General features: G+C 35.1%; 1 protein-coding gene across 1 annotated transcript; it reads right to left on the bottom strand.

The window, feature by feature from the left end:
- Positions 1-19,252: 19,252 nt before the first annotated feature.
- On the bottom strand, positions 19,253-22,689 carry LOC120353431. The gene is made up of 3 exons (XM_039437143.1): positions 22,347-22,689; positions 21,565-21,724; positions 19,253-20,365 (listed from the first exon to the last, which is right to left on the bottom strand). The coding sequence occupies exons 1-3, from the start codon at positions 22,509-22,511 to the stop codon at positions 20,250-20,252; spliced, it is 441 nt and encodes a 146-aa protein (XP_039293077.1). The 5' UTR covers positions 22,512-22,689; the 3' UTR covers positions 19,253-20,249.
- Between the last annotated feature and the right edge of the window lie 202 nt (positions 22,690-22,891).

Below are 22,891 nucleotides of genomic sequence, written 5' to 3'. Positions count from 1 at the left end.
CGAAGAATTTGAAAAAAACTCAGCTGAATGAATCGATGTACATAGCTTTAAAATACATTCAGCTGAACCTTACAGGATTCCGGGGCTAGATAAGTAACTAGCTAGATAAGTATGAATATAAGTAAAAGTATTACTATAAGAATTATGAATATAACCACTACCTCGCCGTAAACAAAGCTATAGTGCAAGACAGGTGGTTGATAGTAACGTCAGCACAGGTAGGGCTAATAGGGTTATTAGGGTTAATAAAAACACTAGCTGATAATTATAGATCAGCTGAAATCAACAAATTTCTATTGGTGTAGGAGCCCCACTTATGCTGACGTCATCAGAATGCACTATGGCTTTGTTTAAGGAGGTAGTGATATAATTCGTACCGGTATTCTATAATTTTAAAGAGAGAAAACCAGATTGGAAAAGAGGAGAAATTAATTAAAATTCTTTATCAGAAATAACAAATCTTGAAGTAAAATTCTCTAACAGAGAAAAATTATTAGAGAACAAATAGAGAAAACTCCACTAACAGATAATACCATTCAAAATGTATTTTTGTAAACTCATAAAAATCATCAATATGATCCCATCCCAGAGCTTTCCTATTTTAGCGAATGGGAGGAGCGATAAGTAGACCTAATAATTACAGGCTAAATGATGTGCACCATCACAAAGAAATAACACATTGTAAAACACGTGTTGAGGTTATAAATACAGGTGTAGAAGTGGATTGACATCGCAGATTAGTGAGTCGCTGTCCTTCGTCACAATGCAGGTGCGAGTCGCATCTTCATCGCCACTTGCTCTGCACTTGGTTGTGCTTCTATCCCTTCTAAATACAATTACTCACACTCAAGTCTTCTCCAAAGCTGAACAAAAACGTAAGTCACTCCTCATATCTGAATTATAAAGTTAATCTAATTTACAATAATTTTAAACATGAGAATTTCAACAATCAGAAAAATGAATGTTGTACAGGATGAATGTTGAAAATTTTTGTTTGTTATGGTTCAATCTGAAAAGCGTAATTTTTTTTTTTTTAAAAAAAGATTTGCCTTAAATTGTTGAAATTCATTATAACAATATACTTACCTATTCCGGACGAATTCGAACTGCTTATTATTATTTGATCCATTCTCAACAAGCTGGATGTTCAACCAAACTGGTTTTCAGTTAGAATACCGATAGAAACTGTTCGGTTATTTAAGCTATTTTAATTAGTTCGGTTTGTCGTGTTATGTTGAACCTGAGGTTGAATCACGGCATCAATTCCATAGTCTTGGAGCCGTATATCTCCTTTCTGGATAGTCTATACTAGAGAGTACTAGTCTATTGAAAATTAAGAGTTTGTATTTTTTATATTATTTTGTTCTCTAAACATTGAATCCGTAAGATGATCAACTGAATTATAGAATTAATTATGAATAATAATACTTGAAATTTTACGGTATTTGAAGTAATCGAAATCTCAATTATATAAATCAAAATTATAAAGACAAACAAGCACCCTTGTTCGTATCTTCTCAAATTGAGATCAACATGGTACAAGATCTAATATTGTAGTATAGAGAAAGTACCTCAGTGGGCTGGAAGTCAGTTATTTTTTAACATTTTGAATTCATGTATACTGCTGTATCACAGAACGAAATCTCTGTCTTGGGCGTTTGCTGAGAAGACATTAATTTGTAAGCTAGTTACTTATAGTACATTAGAATATTACATAATTATAGAGTACAACGTAAAATAATAGAATTTAAAGGGCTCCGTCAACGTAATACGGTACTGTAAGACGTTTATGAAGGGGTAGATATGCAAAACGCTTAACATCGACTCGACTTGAAAATCATAAGCCATCGTTTTATAGCGTACCATAATATTGAATAGAATTGTCACTATGGTCAGTGATCTGATTCGTGATGCAAAGTGATTGATCAGCTCCAATCAATGCCGTCGTGAGATGATAACACTCGAAACCATGCAATTATCGACTCCAATACGCTATCAGCTCTAATTTCTTGTCTAAAGGTTAAAATTTTGGGATAAATTAGGATTAATTTGGCCTTTAGTAACATTTTTTGTTTGTATGAAAACTATAGATTATATTTAAATTATTTGCTGTATTTTTAGACCAAATTTACTGCAAACAAGAGTTTATCTTAAAAAGTGTTTTTGAAGGGCACGCCTACCAAATATTTCGAAATTACGACAATATATTCATATGCGAAGCTTTAGCCTGAATACTTTCTATCATGAACGAAAAGAATTCATAGTTTTATAACTCTATTTTTTATAGAATCTTGATACTTGAATTGTTCAGAATTTCGATGACCAATATTCAATTTTCATCATGTAAGCTTAGGTCAATTCTGAGTCAACCTTGACGATTATGATGCGCCCTCGCCCTGGGATCCTAAGTGGTATGCTGGCCTATAAGTTCAACTTATAAAATAAATTAGATATCAGTGGACATGAATGACAATACGAATCTAACAATGACAATACAACAAAAATAAATAATTTGAAATAGTAGATTAAACTTATTCGTGGAGAGCGACATGATTTTTGAATCGTGTTGATTTCTGCCATTCGATGAAAAAGGAAACAAGACTTTCTTGTCACAGCCATAAAAGCAGTCACTTGCAATGCGGAATGAGGAGAATCTATTGATTGAGAGACAACAAAGCCTAGACCCAAAGAAGATGACTTTTAGAACTGCCAAGAGAATACATAATTTTTTGTAATGGTTTCGTGAATTCCTCATTAAAAAAGCATTCAACTTTTGTACAATCTTTTGTAATGTGCTCTTCTTGAAACATTATGTAGCCTAAGTTCAATCAATTGTAGTAGCAAAATTATAATAATACCATCAGATGCCTTTTAAATAGTAGACCTTTTGTTTGTTCATGAAATGGATACGGTAACTCATAACATTTTAGGTAATAATATTATGAAAATAATTTGTAGGTGTGGAAAATAAGCGAGGATATCTTAGACATCCAGGATACTTCAGCGGAAAATTCGGACATCTTTATTCAGCGGAAGGTGACTAACCTACTGAATTGATTTCAAAACTATTATATCTGAATTCCGATACTATTTTTGATCTAGCCTGCTTATTTTCATGTCACTCAAATTTACTGCTGTGTGTGAAGCTGACTCATTTCCACATTATATAATTCTTTGAGATAAAATAATATATTAAGTCATTCGAAATAACAAGGATACCTTAATCGAGATTCTAGATCAATTTTCTGGCAAAGACCATTTCAAATATTGATGATTGACGAATAAAATAACCATAATATTATAACAATACTAAACATATTGCTCTGAATAGCAGTGGGCAACAATATTAGAACCAAATCAGGAAAAATAGCAAATTATAAAATGACCACATGAATGAATTTTATTTCAGATTTTTTTCTAAAAGCAAAAAATGAAAGTATTCACGCTGGAAGATCCACTACCAGACCGCCATTATACAGAGTGTCACCAGCTATGTTCCAACAAGAAGGTGTTGGCAGAGGCTCCCTCCTGAGACATGAATGTAAGATTATTGACAATTATTTTATTGGTTTGAGGATGAGGTTTGGTTTGGAAGCATTGAAATCTCTGGTAACTCTTCAAATCACAAAAAATCAAGAGATGCTTGCAGATTATCTGACAGCTTTGAATTTTGTTGTTGGTATGAACAGCAAAAATAAATGAAGTGGCCTTAGTCGAGTGGAATAGAAGCTGGCTTCATAATCTAGAGGCCCGGCTTTGAATCCTAGGCCGATACTCTTCTCGGTCCACTCCCGTGTTTCGGATGGACAAGATCGACGTCGGTCCCGGCTGCCTAAAGGTAGGCGCACACAGATCGTCATCGGACGGACGACACGCATCGGACGGATCAGACGATTAGATTTGATGCATTGTTTTCAATTGGAGTGCGCATACCTATAGGTATGAAACATTGTTTGAAAACAATGCATCAAATCCAATCGTCCGATGCGTGCTTTCGTCCGATGACGATCTGTGTGCGTCTAGCTTTCGTTTGTGCGTAAATTTCCGCAGCCGACAATGACAAGCATTGTTCTCATTCATATTGTCCAAATTTCAAGTGTGCTAAAACAGCTGATCAAATAGCTTTTGATTATTTGTGTTATTATTCAAGAATCAAACATCTCTAATGATAACAACATATTGCCATTTAAAAGTATAAACTCAACCTCCCCCATTAAAACATAACTGAACACAAACTTTCAGGTTATTCAGACAAATTGAAATCTACCCAATCTGAGATCCTCACCCTGTCCTGGTCGACCTCGGCATTTACGCACAAACGTAAACCCAGCTTGAAAAACAGTTGTTAGGTCGTGTCAGATGCCCTGAAATTGATCGATTGCGACCTGAAAACTCTGACACCAGACCTTGAGCCAGCCAGGTCACTCTATATTATTATTATTATTATTACATTAAACATCGAAATTTATTAATCTCTGCTACTTCAGGATTATAGAGAGTGTGGAAGAATAGTTCTGTGGAGAGATTTATTTTTATTTCCACTACTGTTTTCCATTCAACTTCAACAAGAAAGAAGAGAGGCCAAGATCAATCAATTTCCACTGTATGATGTACTACTTAGTATGATCGTGACTACGTTTTTATCATAGAATAAATATAACATGAATATGACGATATCTCATGGTATAATAAGGCTCTTATGAAATTTGAAATATAATCGTCTTAAACCTTGAGACATCTTCTTATGCTATCTTTTATCTATGGTTTCATTTAGTATAAATAAAAATAAGTAGTGCTGAGATTCTTTCACCATAAAAATGGTTTTTCATTTTTTCAGCATTGAGAGGTGACGCCACATAAAAAAGGAAAAGGCAATAATAAACCACCTGTGCGATTTACAATACCCCCAGAATACACGAGGACAACACAGCCTGTATACTACACAACTGAGAGAGCTACTATGCATCCAACCACAACAGAAACATTTTTCACAACTTGGCCAACAACCTCAGGAATCGAGGGGAAGGGACACCATAAGCCACCATCGAAATTCACAATACCACCTGAATATACACCAATGACAGAGCCATTCCATCATGAAACTGAACCAGTGACTAGTTACCCCTACACAACTCAACACGTCCACATAACATCAGGAATTAAGAAAGGTAAAGGACATCATAAACCAGCTTCCAAATTCACAATACCTGCCGAATACACTCAGACAACAGAACCTGTACATTATACAACTGAACCAGTGACAGTGCACCCAACAACTACTGGAAGAGAAATCTTCACAACACATCCAACAACCGCAGGTGTTAAAAAAGGGAAGGGACACCATAAGCCTGCTTCTAAATTCACAATCCCTCCAGAATATACCCGGACAACAGAACCAGTACATTATCCAACTGAACCAGTGACTAGTACACCAGAAACCACTCAATATGTATATATCACTCAACCAACAACTTTGGGAGACCATAAAGGAAAAGGACATCACACACCAGCCACCATGTTCACAATACCACCAGAATACACACAGACTACAAAGGCTGTATACTATCCAACTGAACAAGTAACAATGCATCCAACAACCTCTGAGGAAGAAGTTGTCACAACTCATCCCATTACAACACAAGGCTCCAAAAAAGGAAAGGGTCATCACAAGCCAGTTTCAATGTTTACAATACCACATGATTATACCCAGACTACGGAGCCAGTGTACTATCATACTGACCTAGAAACTACCCAGAAAGTGTATACTACACAGCCAACAACATCAGGAATCAAGAAAGGAAAAGGGCATCATAGACCAGCTACCATGTTCACAATACCCCCGGAATACACACAGACTACCGAGCCTGATGTATACTATCCAACTGAACAAGTAACATTGCACCCTACAACCACTGAGAAAGAAATTCTCACTACTCATTTTATAACAACACAAGGATTGGAAAAAGGGAAGGGGCATCACAAGCCAGTTTCAATGTTCACAATACCTCACGAATTTACTCAGACAACAGAGCCAGTAAATTATGAAACTGAACCATTTACTACTCAACAAGTGCACATTACTTATCCCGCAACATCAGGAATCAAGAAAGGGAAAGGTCATCATAAGCCAGCTTCCAAATTCACTGTACCTGCAGAGTACACTCAGACAACAGTTCCTGTACAGTATACAACTGAACAAGTAACTGTTCATCCAGATAATACTGAAGAAGTGTACATCACTCAGCCAACAACATCAGGTGTTAAAAAGGGGAAAGGACACCAGAAGCCAGGATTCATGTTCACAATACCACCTGAGTACACCAAGACAACAAAACCTGTATATTACTCAACTGAACCAATCTATATAACTCATCCAACAACTCATTGGTCTATGAAGGGCAAAGGTCATAAAAAACCAGTCTCCAAATTCACAATCCCGTATGAGTACACAATGACTACTCAATCCAATTACAATCCCACTACAATTTTCCATACTTCCAATCCAATGGACTATGGTCAATCAACATCTTCTGTTGAGTTTTTGACAATCAATAATGAACCCCACAACTGGCAAACATCAACAATTAGTTACCCAGATACTACCCATTCTTATGAGGATGGACAATCAACTGATGAACAATTCACTATTCCAGGATATGAAGGTTCAAAGCCTGGCCATTCTGAAGGTATTGTTACAAAGCCTGCATTTTTTACTGAGGCTCCAATAAAATATGAGTCTACTCCAGTTATATATCAGACCAACCAATATAATGGAATGCAAACTGATTTCCAATCAACTGAATACCCTCATTATGAAGAATCTCCATCAATGCAAAATACAGAGCCTGCACATTATCAAACCATGAAGTACTCAGATTTTGATCAGTCAACAGTTCCAGTGGAGATACCAAGTGAGTCATCAACTGAACCACAACATTATGAAGAGTTCTCAACCATCCAAACAGACTCATCAATGCAAAGCACAGAACCTTCTCACTGGCATAGACCAGGTTAAAGTTCCAGATACAATTCAAGTAGATTTGAAAGGATATCCATCTTATGCTGAGAACAGACCTGGCATCAAAGGAAGAGGAGGAAGACACAATATGATTTCAAAACCTTGGTACTTCATGAGCAGAACTTTTCATTAGGAACCTATTATTTCAATTTCCCAAGCGTTGCATATTTTGAGCCCATGAAATGAATTCTGGACAAACTCGAATTGCCAGAATTATTATAATGAGATTGAATAATAATTATGATGTACTATAAAAATAAGTTATATTTAAGTGTTCAAACTATTGTGAATAAAGATAATTTTCTTAGTTCTATTGTTTTTTATTTTACTCTTATTCGCTAGTTCTCAACAAATCTCTGACCTGTGAGTTGATAATAGTATAAATATTATAAGTTAAATACCAAATGGAATGACGGAAATTGAACCCATGACGAATGCAGTGATAGCAGAACTGCATAAACCACCCTCCAGTCAGTGATTAGACTGCTAATAATAATATTGTTGTTATAGCTGTTTTATACCACTATGAACTTGTGGAAATAGTGATGCCTTTCTTGTCTAATGCCTGTAGCATTATCTTGCAGAGACTACCTACTCAAATTAATACCGGAGCGAGATGAATTTGTTGGAAGAAAAGGTTCAAGTGTTCTATATCCTCCAATCAAATTACGAGAATTTAAAATGAAGTTTGAAGCTCTATTCCAAGAAAGTAAAACTTTATTTTGAGTCATCTTGAACACAAAACCAGGGACACTTTTCTTAATAAAATAATAATTCATATGGCTATAAATTCATTCAAATGACACCGTTTCATTTATAGAAATGAGAAGATTTGTGTTCGTTCAATTATTGTCAAAACTGTTTCTATTTGGTTGAATCTATGTATTCAATTTATTAGGTATTTCTCATGGATGGCTATGGAATCAATTCCGGTATTTCGTTTTTTATTTATCAAATTATACACCGTTTATCATTTATTCCAAGACCAATATATAACATTATCTTTGTAGGTAGCAAATTCAATCCTGAAAATGAGTTTTTGATTTTGATAAATAATGACAGCATCTTACAACTCGAAAAAAAGAGTTTTCCTTTGTTATCATCATCATCATCATCATCATCGGCTCGACAATCCAAAGCGGATCTTGACCTACTCTAACATTTGCCTCCATTCTACTCTATGGCAGCACACCTCCAATTCCTGACCCCAACAACTCTTGCATCTCCAGTAACTGCATCCATCCACCTCAACCTTGGTCTACCAGGAGGTCTTCTACCTTCCATGTTGCAAGCCATTATCTTTTTTGGTGGAAATAACTCATCAGCTTTTGCAATATGGCCTGCTCCCCTGACCCTAACTACTAGGATAGGAGCCAGCACATCAGTGAGACCATACATGTTGTACATATCACGATTCTTTCTTCTGCGCCACACTCCATCCAACAGCACTAATCCAGAAATTCTTTGGTTAATCTTCCATCTTCCTCTCGAATATACTTAAATTCTTATCAAGATATTGTTAAAGTACAAGTCTCACTGGCATAGGTAAGCACTGGCCAAATTAGCGTTCGGTAGATCAATTTAGCGTTCAATTACCTATAAAGATATAAGTTTAAATGGTCTTAAGAGATTTCAATAAAACATAATCTTCCAAGTTAATATACCATCAACGGTACCTATATCTTATAACCAAAATTAAATTGGCTGCTTTTATTATTAGAGTATTAGTATTTGAATTTAGAAAATAATCTAACTATTATTACTACCCTAGATCAACAGGCTATTAACACTGTGAATTGAATTCTTAAGGAAAAGAATTCAATTTTCTCTATTAAGCCTCCTAATAAAAATTATCGAACATTTTTATATAAACTGAATTTCATTGTTTTTTTTTACTTTCCTTGCCCTACCTAAACACTAGAGGTAAGGGAAGTATTCTCCTAGCCAACCACGCAAAACGTTCGATCCCCGACTGGATGTTATTATATATATATATTTTTTTTTAACTTCCAACAATTACCGGTAGTAATCAACTTTTATGGAAGACTAGCATGTAAACCGTGATCCGCAAGAGTCTAATTGAAAACTTGACTAACTGAAAACTTGAGACCTACGGTACTGAAATTTTGAAGAATTTAAAATAGTCCTACAACCATCCTCAGTAAATTAAGAATCTATCTACAAAATTGAAAGGTACGGTAATCAGTCCAGTAGTTCAGACGTGATGATGCGTCATTCGTGAATTTCATATCCCGTACGTGTGTATACTATCATACTCACTCGATACTTGTAGATATCCCACTAGTAGCGCGACAGCGCCGTGGTCGTCATGGGTTGTCCCAGCGGTTGTCTTCATAGAGTTCCTGTAGGCTATAGTTTGGCTTTTGTTGAAGGTGTCTAGAAGTATAGTTCCTTAAAGGCGCCTATGCTTTAGAAATTCTTTACTTCTTCTGGAAGATGGTTGTAAATCCTGCTTCATAAGTATCTGGGTCCCTTTTGCGCCAGTCCAGATATCTCTGTCAGTATCATTTCAAGTTTATCAGTCAAGTAGTTCAGACGTGATCACGTGATGATGCGTCAAACATAAATTTCCTATCCCGTACGTGTGTAAGCCAGCTTTCCTTTATTATAGTATGGATGAACAATAAAAAATAAATAACCAGACTTTTATCAGAAATGATAGAATCAAAAAATAAAATAAATGATAATATTAATAATGCAATTTAGGAAATTTACTTCATTTTAAAAGATGTTCGAAATGCCGTCCTTCTCTCCTCCTTTGACAGTGTGCCAGTAGTCTGTCATGAATGTGAATGGAATGTAAATAGTAGGTAGTATGTAATAGTAAATATACTAGTATATTTCGCACCTAGGGCCGAAAATGAGACTTTTCTAGCTCGAAATCGGTTTTCAAGTCCGAGGCCATAGGCCGAGGATTAGAAAAGATTGAGAGCCGGAAACACATTTTTGCCTGTGGTGCGAATGCTATTTTTCGCCACACAGAAAAATAAAACATTATATATTATATACTAGCAGGTAACCCGTGCTTTGTAATGGTCTATTTCAAAACTTGACGTAAATGAAATCTAGGAGAATTGAAAATAGGCCTATAAGAATCCTCGGTTAATTAAGAATTTATATGCAACATTTCAAGTAAATCAGTCCAGTAGTTCAGACGTGATGATGCGTCAAACATAATTTTCCTATCCTTTACACATGTATACCTGTATAAGCCAGTTCTTTCCTTCATTATAGTATAAAAAAAAAGGAAGGAGGAAACCGTATGAGCTAGTGTAGTGCTTGTTCAATTAGTGTCCAGTGAAAGAGCAGAGCAGTGATTGAGTGAATCTAGCTTTTATAGTACAGTCATAAGTGTACATATTAATTAAACAATCAATATCAGTGAGAATATCTAATTAGATATTCGCTGTTAACATTTTCAAGTAGTATGTTAGGGTAGAAAAAATTAGCTCATTAGTCTCCAGACTAGATAGCTAGCTATAGTATTGTACAATAAAAAAAATTAAAATTATAGTATAGAAGAATAGTGATAGATAGATGGATTATTTATCAGTATCCTTGAATAAGAATAACTTTTGAAAGATTTGAGATATCGATGTGCGGTTTTCACCATACTTTCACCATCAGTATTGCGTTAGAACTCGTAGAGAACGGACGTATAGTGGAGTAGTAATAGTGTAGTGTAGAAGGAGTGAGTCAGCAGTTTCTTCGCGATCAAAAGTGGAACAAAAATATTGCATCGAATATCGGTCGTCGACCGCGCAATTCATGCAAGCAAAGCGACCTGCTTTTCGCGGCCGTTCTAAAGCTCGCGTTCGCGTTTCCGTGTGCGTGAGTGTTGATACTAGGGCTGTTTGAAAGGTATGTTTTCAAAATATGTCTAACTTAGTGAAGCCAGCTAGTATTCCTACAGAAGAGCAAAGAGAACAGGGAGCCACTAACGACAATATGGACACCAACACCATGCTAAATACATCAGAAATCCAGTATTCACCGGATAAATATATCAAATTAAATAAACTCAAAACTTCAACCGAGCAGGTACTTTTCATCACCTGGAAAGAGACCGATGAGAAGATGAAGGAATTGGAGAAGAGCAACTTAGAACTGTTAAAAGAAGTGCAGGATTTGGAAGAAAGACTTCTGAATATTGAGAAGAAGATTCACAGCTCACAGCCTACCAGCTCAGCAGCCGAGAACAACTCAACAAATGAGGAAGAATTGGCCAAAAAAACGGAAGCATCAGAACTCGTACTAAGCGGGCTACCACGAAGAGGAAGCTTAGTACTCCATCGCCAGAAGTCAAAAATGTGTCTGCAAAAAGAATTCAACAGAACTTAAATTCTAAAACCACTGACGTGGAGAAGAGAGAGAAGAAAGAAATGCCACCACCCCCAATCATAGTGGATGGTATCTAGAATCTAGATGGACTCCTTAAGAGTTTGGAAAAAGTGTCGCCAGCTGACAAATTTAGAATAAAACTCTTGAGTAGAGAAACGTTCAAAATAAAATAATGCAGTTGACTCCAAAAATTATCGGAATGTTACCAGAGAACTGATTAATGATGTATTTAACTGGCATTCCTATGAAGATAAGCAGTCGAGACCAATGAGAATAATGATTAAAAAACTTCATCACTCTTGTAGTACGGACATGATACTGGAAGATTTGAAGATACAAGGATTGAAAGTTCTAGAAAGTTGTAAATAAGCTAAAGTGGAAGACAAGAGAGCCATTAGATATGTTCATAGTCTCATTCAGCGCGGAAGAAGATATAAAAAAAGTTTTTGAACTTAAAAATATACTTGATTGCAATTAGTATATTGGGACAAAATACGCCAGACTTCCCCACCTAACCTAATCTAACATAACTAAAAATCCAACCTAACCTAACCTAACAAACCTAACCTAACCTAAGGTCAAGGTCAAGGACAGGGTCAAGGTCAAGTTCAAGGTCAAAACTTCAAAAACTCTAAAAAAAATTTAAAAAAGAATTTAAAAAAATTGAAAAAAAATAAAATAAAAAAAAATCAGAAGGTCTCCCACCCACTCTGGAGTGTATATATAGTGTTCACAACAGTGGGGTGGGACCATCAGTGTTCAGTTAAGAGCTATAGAAGACACATCTCCCACATTCAGTTCTAGGACCCGGCGTTTCAGCACATTGCAGCACAGCCACACACTTCTCTTTGTGGAAAAGTATCCTAGGACACACCGTCACCATTTTGATCCTCAATAAAATAGCATATGTTCAATGAATTACTAATTTCCATTCCTCAAATCCTCTTTACCCACATTTAGTAATGTAAGAAGAAGTGATCATTCTATAGAATATACAAGGAGCTTGAATAACCAAACAGTAATGAGATATCCTCTGCAGTGTAATGGTTAGCATGTATGCTTTCAAGAGTCTCAGATATGAATTCTAGAGTGTGATCAAATCATTATATCACAAGGGATATATTTTCCTAGTTATATTTCTCAGAACAGCATCCAATAGTATTCAGTCAGTGTTCAGTCACTGTTCAGTCACTGTTCAGTCAGTGTTCACTTACAGCTCACTAGAAGCTGCAATGAGCTTGGATATAGTAGTTGTTAAAGTATACATAGGGTTCGAACCCACTAGAACGTATCATACCATGACCGTGCCCGTACCGACACATGCAAAAAAATATTCTTTGCATCATTTGATATGTAATGCACCCATTAGACCGTTCCGTCACCGGCCAAGCACGGAGCGTGCCATGCACGTCCAGGTCAACATTTGTCAGCCAGTATATTTTGTCTGTGACGGAACGCTCCTTGCATGGCACGTGACGCCTGCAAACCCCGTTGTAACCGCGTATGCACCGCGTTGGTAACCAGTTCACCGCTACATTCTCTTGCTAACTGACGCGTTCCCAACAACTTCTGACCGGGCATCATACGCGTATCATACGCGTATCATACCCGTATCATACGCGTACCATACGCGTAATGTACTGGCATAGACCGCTGTTGATCCGGTGTAGTGGGCATAGTTGTTATTTTACGTGCCTGGCATGGTCTGACACGGTCCGTGTCTGATACGTTCTAGTGGGTTCGAACCTTTAACAACAAGTAAAGTGTAGTGGTTAGCACTTCTGCTTTCCATTCTAGAGGACTAGGGTTTGAATTATTCATAAGGACCCGGGTTCAGATCTTCATTGTATTTATGGATGTAGGATGTTTGGTTAAGGAATGTAGGTAGGTAGAGTGTAGGTGTAATTGTTTGTAAACCGTTACACCACGATGGAAATCTTTTGTTGAGATAACTTTTTTCAATAGAACAACTATGACTCAACAGAAAAGTTTTCATGTTTCAACTGGTCTGTATGACATCATAATGTACTTATAGCAAAGTGATAAGGAAGTTTTTGAATAATAACGAAAATGTGCAAGTATATAGTATTTATTATCAAATCTCAATTATTGGAAAGAATATACAAATGAAACAGCTTCTCTCCTCTTGTATAATCATCGGTCCTATGATACCTCTCAACTGATGACCAAACAGAGAAAAGTGGCGGTGGGGATAACTTTTCCTGTTTCAACAGGTCTATGATGATGTCACCCCATCATGACTCACTTCTCAATTCCTCTTTATCATTAGTAATGTAGGAAGAAGGATCTCATTCTGTATAATTTGAGTCTTTAAACATAAATCCTCTATGGTGTATTGGTTAGCATGTCAGCTTTCCAAGTCAGAGGTTCCAGGTTCGAATCCAAGGTGGTAAAGGTAAGTATTAAAGGTCAGTATCAACAGAACCAGTGCATATATTTTTTTGTATGTAGAAGTCTGAACACTTTACTAGTGGGTAGAGAAGAGAAAACGATATTTTTATTCTTCCCATATGCATTTATTTTCCATTATAAAACAGAATATATAGATTAGTCATTGAAAATCCTCTTCTATATTTTGTGGTTTCCTGATAGACCTCTGCTGACCTTTTCTCTCATTCTGGAATACTGCATACTCCATCAGTTTGTACAGTATCCCAAAAAGCAGCACTGTAGATATATATTAGTAGAGCAGGTTCTCCTGAACAGCCCTCAGTAACTCTAAATCTCTTCACAAGTCCATCATCTCTACAGTATGAGAATCCTGCAAAGGTTACCTTCCTGTTGTTGCTGATAAGAGTTAGACTCTTGTCACCGCATTCAAATTCAGACCAATACTTTTTGGATGAACGATCATCAAAGATCAATTCAATTTTGACATCCTCATTTTGCCAATTATAGACTTTATCCAAATTTACAACAGCTACTTCACTATACTTGAGACTGTAGATAGTATCCAAAGGTACTCGTTGGCTATCGCCAAACAGAATATATCCTTTAAAGTATGACATTGTCAACAGTTAGCAATTGACTGATGTTCTGCTTTTTATCGGTTCCAAGGTGCGGTATAATCAAGTGGGTGTTATAATTGGAAGAGTTGTGAAGAAAAACGGGGATGAATGTTATACAATATCTTTGAAGGTTGCACTTGCTGCACAGAGCATTTCGGTAGACCCCTGTTATATGACAATGGTCATACACCTTGTCACCATTGAATGGTTTCTCGCAGGCTTCACAGTTGGTGGCAGCATTGTGTCTGGCTTCCTCCCTCTCAAAAAGTGGAAGCATCCTTATTTGACGATGATTGATTGCCTCATCTAGATCTCTCACATGAATGGTTACAGTTTTGATAAAGTGTTCAGCTGCATCAGGTCCTCTGTAGACAATTGGTTCCTGAGGGATGAGGTTGGTGATTGATGGTCATGATGGAAATAAGTTCTTATCTCTAACAAAGTAGAGGCAGTAGCTCATAGCAGTGTGATGCTGGATCACTTTGGTTGCCTTCCTTCCCAATCCATTGCTGCTCTTCCTCGGGCTTCTCCAGTAGACATTCAAAATCTGCATAGGCCACCAATGGTAGTCTAAATTTATTCAAATGTTTCTCGAATTCCATTGTTGGTGGGCTTCCATCTTCCTTGAGTTGAGGCATGATGATCCTAGCAGTCTTGTTGTTGACACAGTACTCCTCATGATCTCTCACCCTCTGCTCGCCATTATTGTTGGTGGTGTAGTGTGTGAAGCATCTACAACAAATGATGATGTGTTGTTCATCTTTACTGAGCTGAGATCCTACAAGTTTTTCAAAGTTTTTTATGAAACAGTAGAGACTGTTGATATTTTCCTCTTCTTCTTCTTCTTCTTCATGATTGGTGGTGGTGGCTTCACTACCATCATTGTTATGGAGGAGTAGTAAATCAAAATGATCCTCCTTCATTTCTTTCGCAACATGTCTCGGATAAATAATACACTTGGAATCCACCCCATATATATTCACAGTTACACTTGGATTATCCCTCTCGAAACTGTCAATTTGATTGATGGTGGTGGGAAAGATATTCCATTGAAATTGTATTTTTCAATGAGCTAATGATATCTATTGTTAACTCAGTGTGATTGCGTCACACCAGATTTTTTCAATTGAAAGGTGGCCATAAAATATGATACATGATTCCGATACAGGATTTCCATATAAAAGGTACCTATGGTGAAAACCGCACATCGATATCTCAAACCTTTCAAGATTTATTCTCATCATTTCCTTTATTATAGTATAGATGATGATATATCCATCTATCTATCATCTTCTATCTTCTTCTTCTTCTTCTTCTCTTCTTCTCTATACTTATAAAAGGCTAAGCCCCAACAGACTGAAATCACACCACAGCCCAAACTACTAAGCCTAAAAACTTGAAATTTTGCACGATTGTTTATGGTAGCCTGAAAACATCCACTAAGAAAGGATTTTCAGAAATTTGCCCCCCTGAGGGAGCTGAGGCCCCCCCAAAATTTTGTACTTTTTAACCGCTCATTTCACAGCAAAGTCATAAGGAACTTTTTTGTTCAGCTACGAAAAAAAATTAGATCTATGCAGAAAAATTTCGATCAGGAGCAAAAGGGGGTCCAGGAGAGGGCATTTTTCGAAAATTTTGATGTAAAATCACACTACAGCTCAAACTAATTGTCCTACAGACTTGAAACTTTGCACAAATATTCTTCAAACATGCTAGACGCGCACTAAGAACGGATTTTGAGATATTTTGCCTCTAAGGGTTTCAAAAGATGAAAAAGGATCCTATTAAGTAAGGTTATGAGCATGGTAAGGTGAGTGCCATATGGAAATGAGATAATTTATTTATTGACATGTGATATTCCAACATATGTTGTAATCATTGGAAATAACAAAATAATATGATAGAAATTCAAAAAAGAACATCTGTTCTATTATTGCTTTCTACCTGATTCCACTCAACCTCAATAATATTGTTCTGATAATTTTTTTTTTTTATAAACATTTTTATTGCCCATAAAAACAAAATACAAAATAAAAAAAACTTACAAAAGAAATATTCTAGATTATAATATTATGCTATTTTACAAATAAATTAAAATTACATGGCACCACCCAGGAAGGGCAAAACCCTGACCGCTGAGTGAGAGTATCAGCTGTTTAGACAATATAAAAATTTATTTACTAATAATCAAAGCTACAAAAATCGAAGTTAACAATAAATTACTAGTAATTATAATATTTGACTGATGTCGAAGAAAAATTTTTGTATCACTCACTTATTTATCTGTTCCATCCTCTGTCTGCCCCTATTAGAAAGATATTCTGACAATGCATTTGGCATGATATTTATTATTTTTGAGCTAAGATACCCCAATTGTCTTCGCACTATTGTCAAATCTGAATAGTTTATATTATAAATGTTATGAGATGTAACTCTCAGGTTATACATAGAAACGTTATTATTCACTGTAAATTCATCCTTCCTCATCCATGCATAATAGAGAAGTTTCTTTATATAAATTTGACGTACTGTCATCACTTTAAATTCAGCAAATGTTTCACTACTAGAAAAAGCCCTTGGCTTATTAAGAATTGCTTTTATCATCATTTTTTGAGATGTAAAAATTTTATTCATGAAAACATCATACGCTCCTCCCCATACCACTAACCCATATTGCAGCACCGATTGAACATAGGCAAAGTAAAGGACCCTAAGTAATTTAATGTCTAATATTTTAAGAACTTTATAAAAGGATAAAGGAAATAAATTTTAAGCGTTTACAGATATATTCTATATGAGGCTCCCACTTAAGGTTACAATCAACCATGATGCCAGATACTTTATAGATTTTTCATTTTTTAGTTGAGGGCATGCACAATCCTTCCATTTCTCAAAATCACAATTTGTATGTATTTTTAAATTCATAGCATCATTTGGTTGACCAACTATTGTAGGAGAAAATGTAATATATTTAGTTTTTGATGTATTTATACTCAATGTATTAATATCAAGCCATTGTTTAACAATGGATATTACTCCTTCTGCTCTCGAGTACTTCTCTAACCATGAGCGGTCCTTAACTATTACAGCCGTATCGTCAGCAAAGGAAATTATTTTCGAACTATCAATATTTAGTTTGAAGATGTCGTTGATATAGAGTAAAAATAAAATCGGGGACAAGACGGTACCTTGTGGTAATCCAAAGTCGTTAAGTTTTGTAGTATTTGATTTGTAACTGTTGTTATCAGATATTAATTGTGTCCGATCACTTAAATAATTCAAGGTGGAGTCCTCTAATCCCGTACCTCTCCAATTTTTTTAGTAATTTATTGTGGGGTATGGTATCATGGGCTTTTGCCAGGTCAATCATTATAGCTAGGCATTTGTTGTTATTGGAAGACATGGCTTCAGAAACTTCATTTGTAAAGGCGGCCAGAGCATCCTCAGTATTTTTGTTACTTTGGAAGCCATATTGATCCTTATGAATTATGTTGTGATTGTTTATAAAACCCATCAATCTAGTTTTGATTGCTTTCTCCATTATTTTTGCTAGATTACTGATTAAACTTATGGGTCTATAATTCTCCGGAAGATCAACGTTACCTGACTTGAAAAGCGGTTTAATTCTGGCTGTCTTGAAGCAAATCGGGAATTCACCAGCCTCAAAGCATTATTAATGATGAAACATAAAGGTTCTGCAATCCAAGTAGATATTTTCTTTATTGTAATATCATTGATATGGTCTAGTCCGGGGCTTGCTGAATTCTTCAAATTTTTTATAATACATTTAATCTCATCACTCGTAACAGGATTCAGGGTAAACTGTTCGTTTATTAATGGGAAGTGGTCGTTGTATATTTCATCACAATCTACATTTATAGCCGGAATTTTACTAGCATATTCTCTACCTACATTTGCGAAAAAATTGTTTAATTTATTGGGGTCAATTTTGATATTATTTCCTTTGTCAGCATTTTTACCAATAATTTCCCTCATAACATTCCATAACTTATTACTATTGTTTTTGTGTTCCTCTAATTTATTTGTATAATAATTTGTTTTAGTGATATTGATCAATTCATTCAACTTATTTCTATAATCCTTAAACTTGTTTTTTAATAAAGTGTTATGTGGCTGTTTAATTAGTTTTAATTTCATTGAATCCCTTACATTTATTGACTTGATAAGACCCGGTGTAATCCAAGGCTTTAAGGCTCGTTTTTTATGTTGAATAGATTTCATCTTTGTAGAATTCTCTATATGACACCTAAGTCCCTCCACAAACAATTCCGTCAATGAATGCCCAGACAACACAGAGACCTCTGTTGGACGTCCAGTGGATGGCCATGTCGGATATTTAGAATATCCGGCGGACATCCGTTTTTTGCCAAAATATGTCCTATGGACGTCCACAGGACATTCAAGTGTCACAGAATCCGATGTCCGTCAGACATCCAAATTTAATCCACACTAGACATTGTTTGGATATTGTAGGACATCCTACGGATGTCTTCCGGATGCAATAATTATGAAATTAGGATAGCCACTGGACATCCATCTACATCCTAATTCAATCCATGCTAGACTTTTTTGGATATTGTAGGACATCATATAGATGTCTTGTGGATGCCATAATTATAAAATTAGGAAATCCATTGGACATCTACTTACGACCAAATTTGGTCTTGCTTTCTTGACCATTGAGGAACTAAGATGTTTGTCATGAATACATTTTTTTATAATATAGTGAAGATTTAGTTACCATTCCGGTGCAGTTCTTGGCCCGAAACGGTACTCAATTCTAGATTCTGTTAAAAAAGAATTTCAATAAATAAAATGCATATTAAAATTTTAACAAAATTTTATTTTGAAATCACAGGTTAATTAAAAACCATCAACATCAGTTCATAAAAGTATAACTTTCCTCCCTAGGTGTCAGTGGCGGCTCCAAAACAAAATAAACGTGTGTGTAATAATAAACAAGGATATGTAAGTGATCGTGTAATAAACAAAAACTATATTCATTCTATTGAAAATTTATTGGATAATTGGATATTTAGTTAAAAGCAATTGAGAATGTAATTGAACTTGAGAAGTTTGTGAGACCTTCTAATATTGAGAATTCCACACAATCAGTAAGGGTTTGCGTGAGCGCGTAAGTACAAGTTAAAAATATTACTGTGCTATATATTGTATTTCCAGGCTAATAATATTAAGACTGATCTTATGTAGAACAGTTTTGGGCTTTCTATTTCTATTGTATTGATTGAATCTTGTAACTTATTTATTTCACTTATTGTTATCTCTTACAGTGACTTGGAATTTTGTTGGGAAAATGATATAATTCAAGTTCTATGACAATTATCCCTATTAAAATGACAATTTAATAATCCCTATTTATCGCGTTCTTACTTCCTATGAAAGTTAGGATTGGTATCTGCAACCTCCAATCTATATTTACACCAGCCGCCACTGCTAGGTGTACAAATAAATATTTTACAAAATGGATATAACCTTGAAAATTTTGATTCAAAAGTATTGATAAAGCAAGACTTTTTCCATATACTAAGATAATGTGGGAAAACGTAAGAATTTTGTTATGAATGAGTTACATTATTCTAAGAGAATCATGAAAAAAGTTAGTAGTACTCATTGAACTTAATTTAAACTATTATTTATAGGCCTATTGTTATTTACTTTTAAAAACATATTCAAGGTTCATGAAGTATGGCAAATATATGATGCAATTTTAGATGTTTAACTACAGCTACTACAAACACCGTTTTTGTTTTGTTTTATGGCAAATATATGATGTAATTTTAGATGTTTTACTACAGCTACTACAAGAACCGTTTTTGTTTTCCGGTTTGACGTTCAGGAGCATGCCTCAACCAATTTTTGGTGGCCTCTTCAATCGTTTTTTCCGTTGCTTCTTGAAACCCCATCTTAACAGCTTCTGAAATGAAGATCAAATTGTTGTAAACTGCTGATTTTATTATAGTCAGAGTGAGGTTTAAATGGTGTTTTACAATTTTAGTTTTCAATCCCTTAAAACGATATTCAAGGCAACCACTTTATTTCTCTTGCCCAAGTGAACAAGCCCTACTGTTCACTGAATCACTAATAGACCAATCAGGACCCCCTATATACCAGGCATTGGTCCTGGACCAATCACGAGTAATGTAAATATATACTATATTCTGTCTAACAAAAGAACGGATTGAATATCATAATAATAATTATTGACCAATCAAAGTGAAGTCTAAGATTCAAGTCGACGATTTAGCATTTTTCTTTATGTTTATTGTTTGTTCCTCATTTACGGCTAAATGCGGCAATGGATTTTCATGAGATTTGGCAGGAATATTCATTTTTTAACTATAAGTCGATGTATACACAAGGCTTTTTGAAATTTTGCGTTTTAAGGATAATATGGTTTAGGCCTATAACTGCGAAAATCAGAATATCTCATCCCCGAAAATCATAAGTATAAAGACGAATGAACTTAACTTAAGAAGATAATGGAAACTTAAATTTTTATTTAAAACCATAGGTTAGGGGTTTAGACTTTTGCTTTTAAATCGCAATATGCTGGTATTATTCAAAATGTTTAGATAATGAAAAGCAAAAAGCTTGCATCTCAGAACATTTGTGTAATTTAGTTTTGCTGAACGTCACCTTAAATTTTTTTGGGGATGCGGTATTTTGACTATAGCTATAACTGCGCAATGTCTACTGTTCCCAGAAGTACTAGTAGTTTTGTTTTGGTAAAATTATCAGCTGAAAGCCTGAAATATTGATTCACATATGACTACTCCTTCATGTAAAAAGAGCTAATTTTCAATTTTGGCAATCATTAAAAAAATATATTGAACAGAATGTGAAACTACCTCAAGACTTTTCAACTGATAGTGTTTTCGAACCAAAATAATTCTTTGCTCACATTCACTCCATCGTTTTGGTAAACAAAGTATAGTGAGCCACTACCTTCACTAGCTAGTGAGTGAGCCCCGGGCTGAAGAGCTCGCTAAAACACTGATATTGTCAGCTGTTCTATTGAAAGCGTTGAAAGTCAAGATAAATAGCTCAAGTTGCATTGAGTTACGAATTGTATGCAACTAATAGTCGTTTGGACAACTAAACACATGCACTTACTCTCAAGGACTCTGGCACTTTGAAGAATTGAAAACTGTTTTTTCCCTTTCGCACCAAACCAGCTGTAGTCTTTGGCTAATTCATCACCAATAAGTCTTCTCATTATTCTTTTCGTCATGTCATTTATGCTGTTTTCGCCAATTTTACTCAGGTAGTTGACCTGGAAAGTTAAAAACAAAAACCATATTAACAGTGTAGTAAAACTCTTATTATTAACACTGCAAGCAAAGTCCAGCACAACTGTAGTAAATTTAAAATAACACATAAGAATAAGAGGTGTCCAATCTGAATGAAGTTGAGGATAAATAGGTACTCAGCATTTCGAGTCAACATGCAATATGCTCTGCTGACCAATTGGTTTGGATAATAGACTCAATACTATATAAGTCATAGCTCAATTACATTTTTATTTTCTAATTTTTAATAAAATCCACCTATTCCAAATTCCTACTTATCCAAAGAAGGTTTGGTCCCAATAAGCTTGGAATACCAAAACTCTACTGTATTGTCTCAATTTGTTTAAACAATTTATAAAAAAACTAGTAAAAACTTCTTTACTTTAACATAGTAACATCAAACATAATAATTTTATTTTTTAATGGTTTTAACATCAATATGTCCATAAGATCCAAGCATTTCTCCTGACAATAATATCTTATACAGTTTAGTTTGGAGAAACTTCAAGTTTAAAAAACTTAAAAAATTGAACACCAGTTGCAGATTTACTTGTACATTAAACTGAAAATTGAAATCTGAAGTTGTACCAACAAAGTATATCTTACCATGTTATTTTTGGAATGATTATCTCTCAGCTCCTCTTCTATTTTGAGCAGACTCTCCTCAGTCTTCATTGGCAATCGTGCCGGATCAAAGTTGATTTCATCATGCTGCTGGTTTGACCAGGGGTCTGTATTTTGATTTTGAGATTTCAATATTGATTCCAACATGTCTCGGTTGCTGTTAGTAGTAGCTCTCAGAAGAGCTAATTGCTGAAGAACTTATTTTCTGAATTCTGGAACAAGTATTTATAATATTAAAACAAAATATTTAAAAAAATAAAAATGGGGATTTATACTTTCACCAGTATTTACCCATTTTACCAGTGATTTTAGAGGGTACATAAAAATGCTTTTTACTCAAAAACTATGGCTCTAATTGAAAAAATATACAAAATAAAAAGTATTTGTAATGCAATTTTACATCTAGAAAACTTACTCTTGTTATGAGTAAGTAATTTTTTGTTATATGATGCACAAAATTTTCAAAGTCGTTTGGTGATAAGAGTTTTGAAAATTCATTGCTCCTAAACTATTCTGAATCTAGCTTC

This window comes from Nilaparvata lugens, chromosome 1 (assembly GCF_014356525.2).
Source record: "Nilaparvata lugens isolate BPH chromosome 1, ASM1435652v1, whole genome shotgun sequence".
NCBI lineage: Eukaryota > Metazoa > Arthropoda > Insecta > Hemiptera > Delphacidae > Nilaparvata > Nilaparvata lugens.
This window is presented reverse-complemented; position numbering and strand designations above follow the sequence as displayed.

Coding starts and splice junctions, on each gene's coding strand:
- LOC120353431 (XM_039437143.1), bottom strand. CDS start 22,511: ATGTTGGAATCAATATTGAAATCTCAAAATCAAAATACAGACCCCTGG. Junction 21,725..22,346: donor ATCATTCCAAAAATAACATG/GTAAGATATACT, acceptor TTAACTTTCCAG/GTCAACTACCTGAGTAAAAT. Junction 20,366..21,564: donor AAGTGCCAGAGTCCTTGAGA/GTAAGTGCATGT, acceptor TCTTCATTTCAG/AAGCTGTTAAGATGGGGTTT.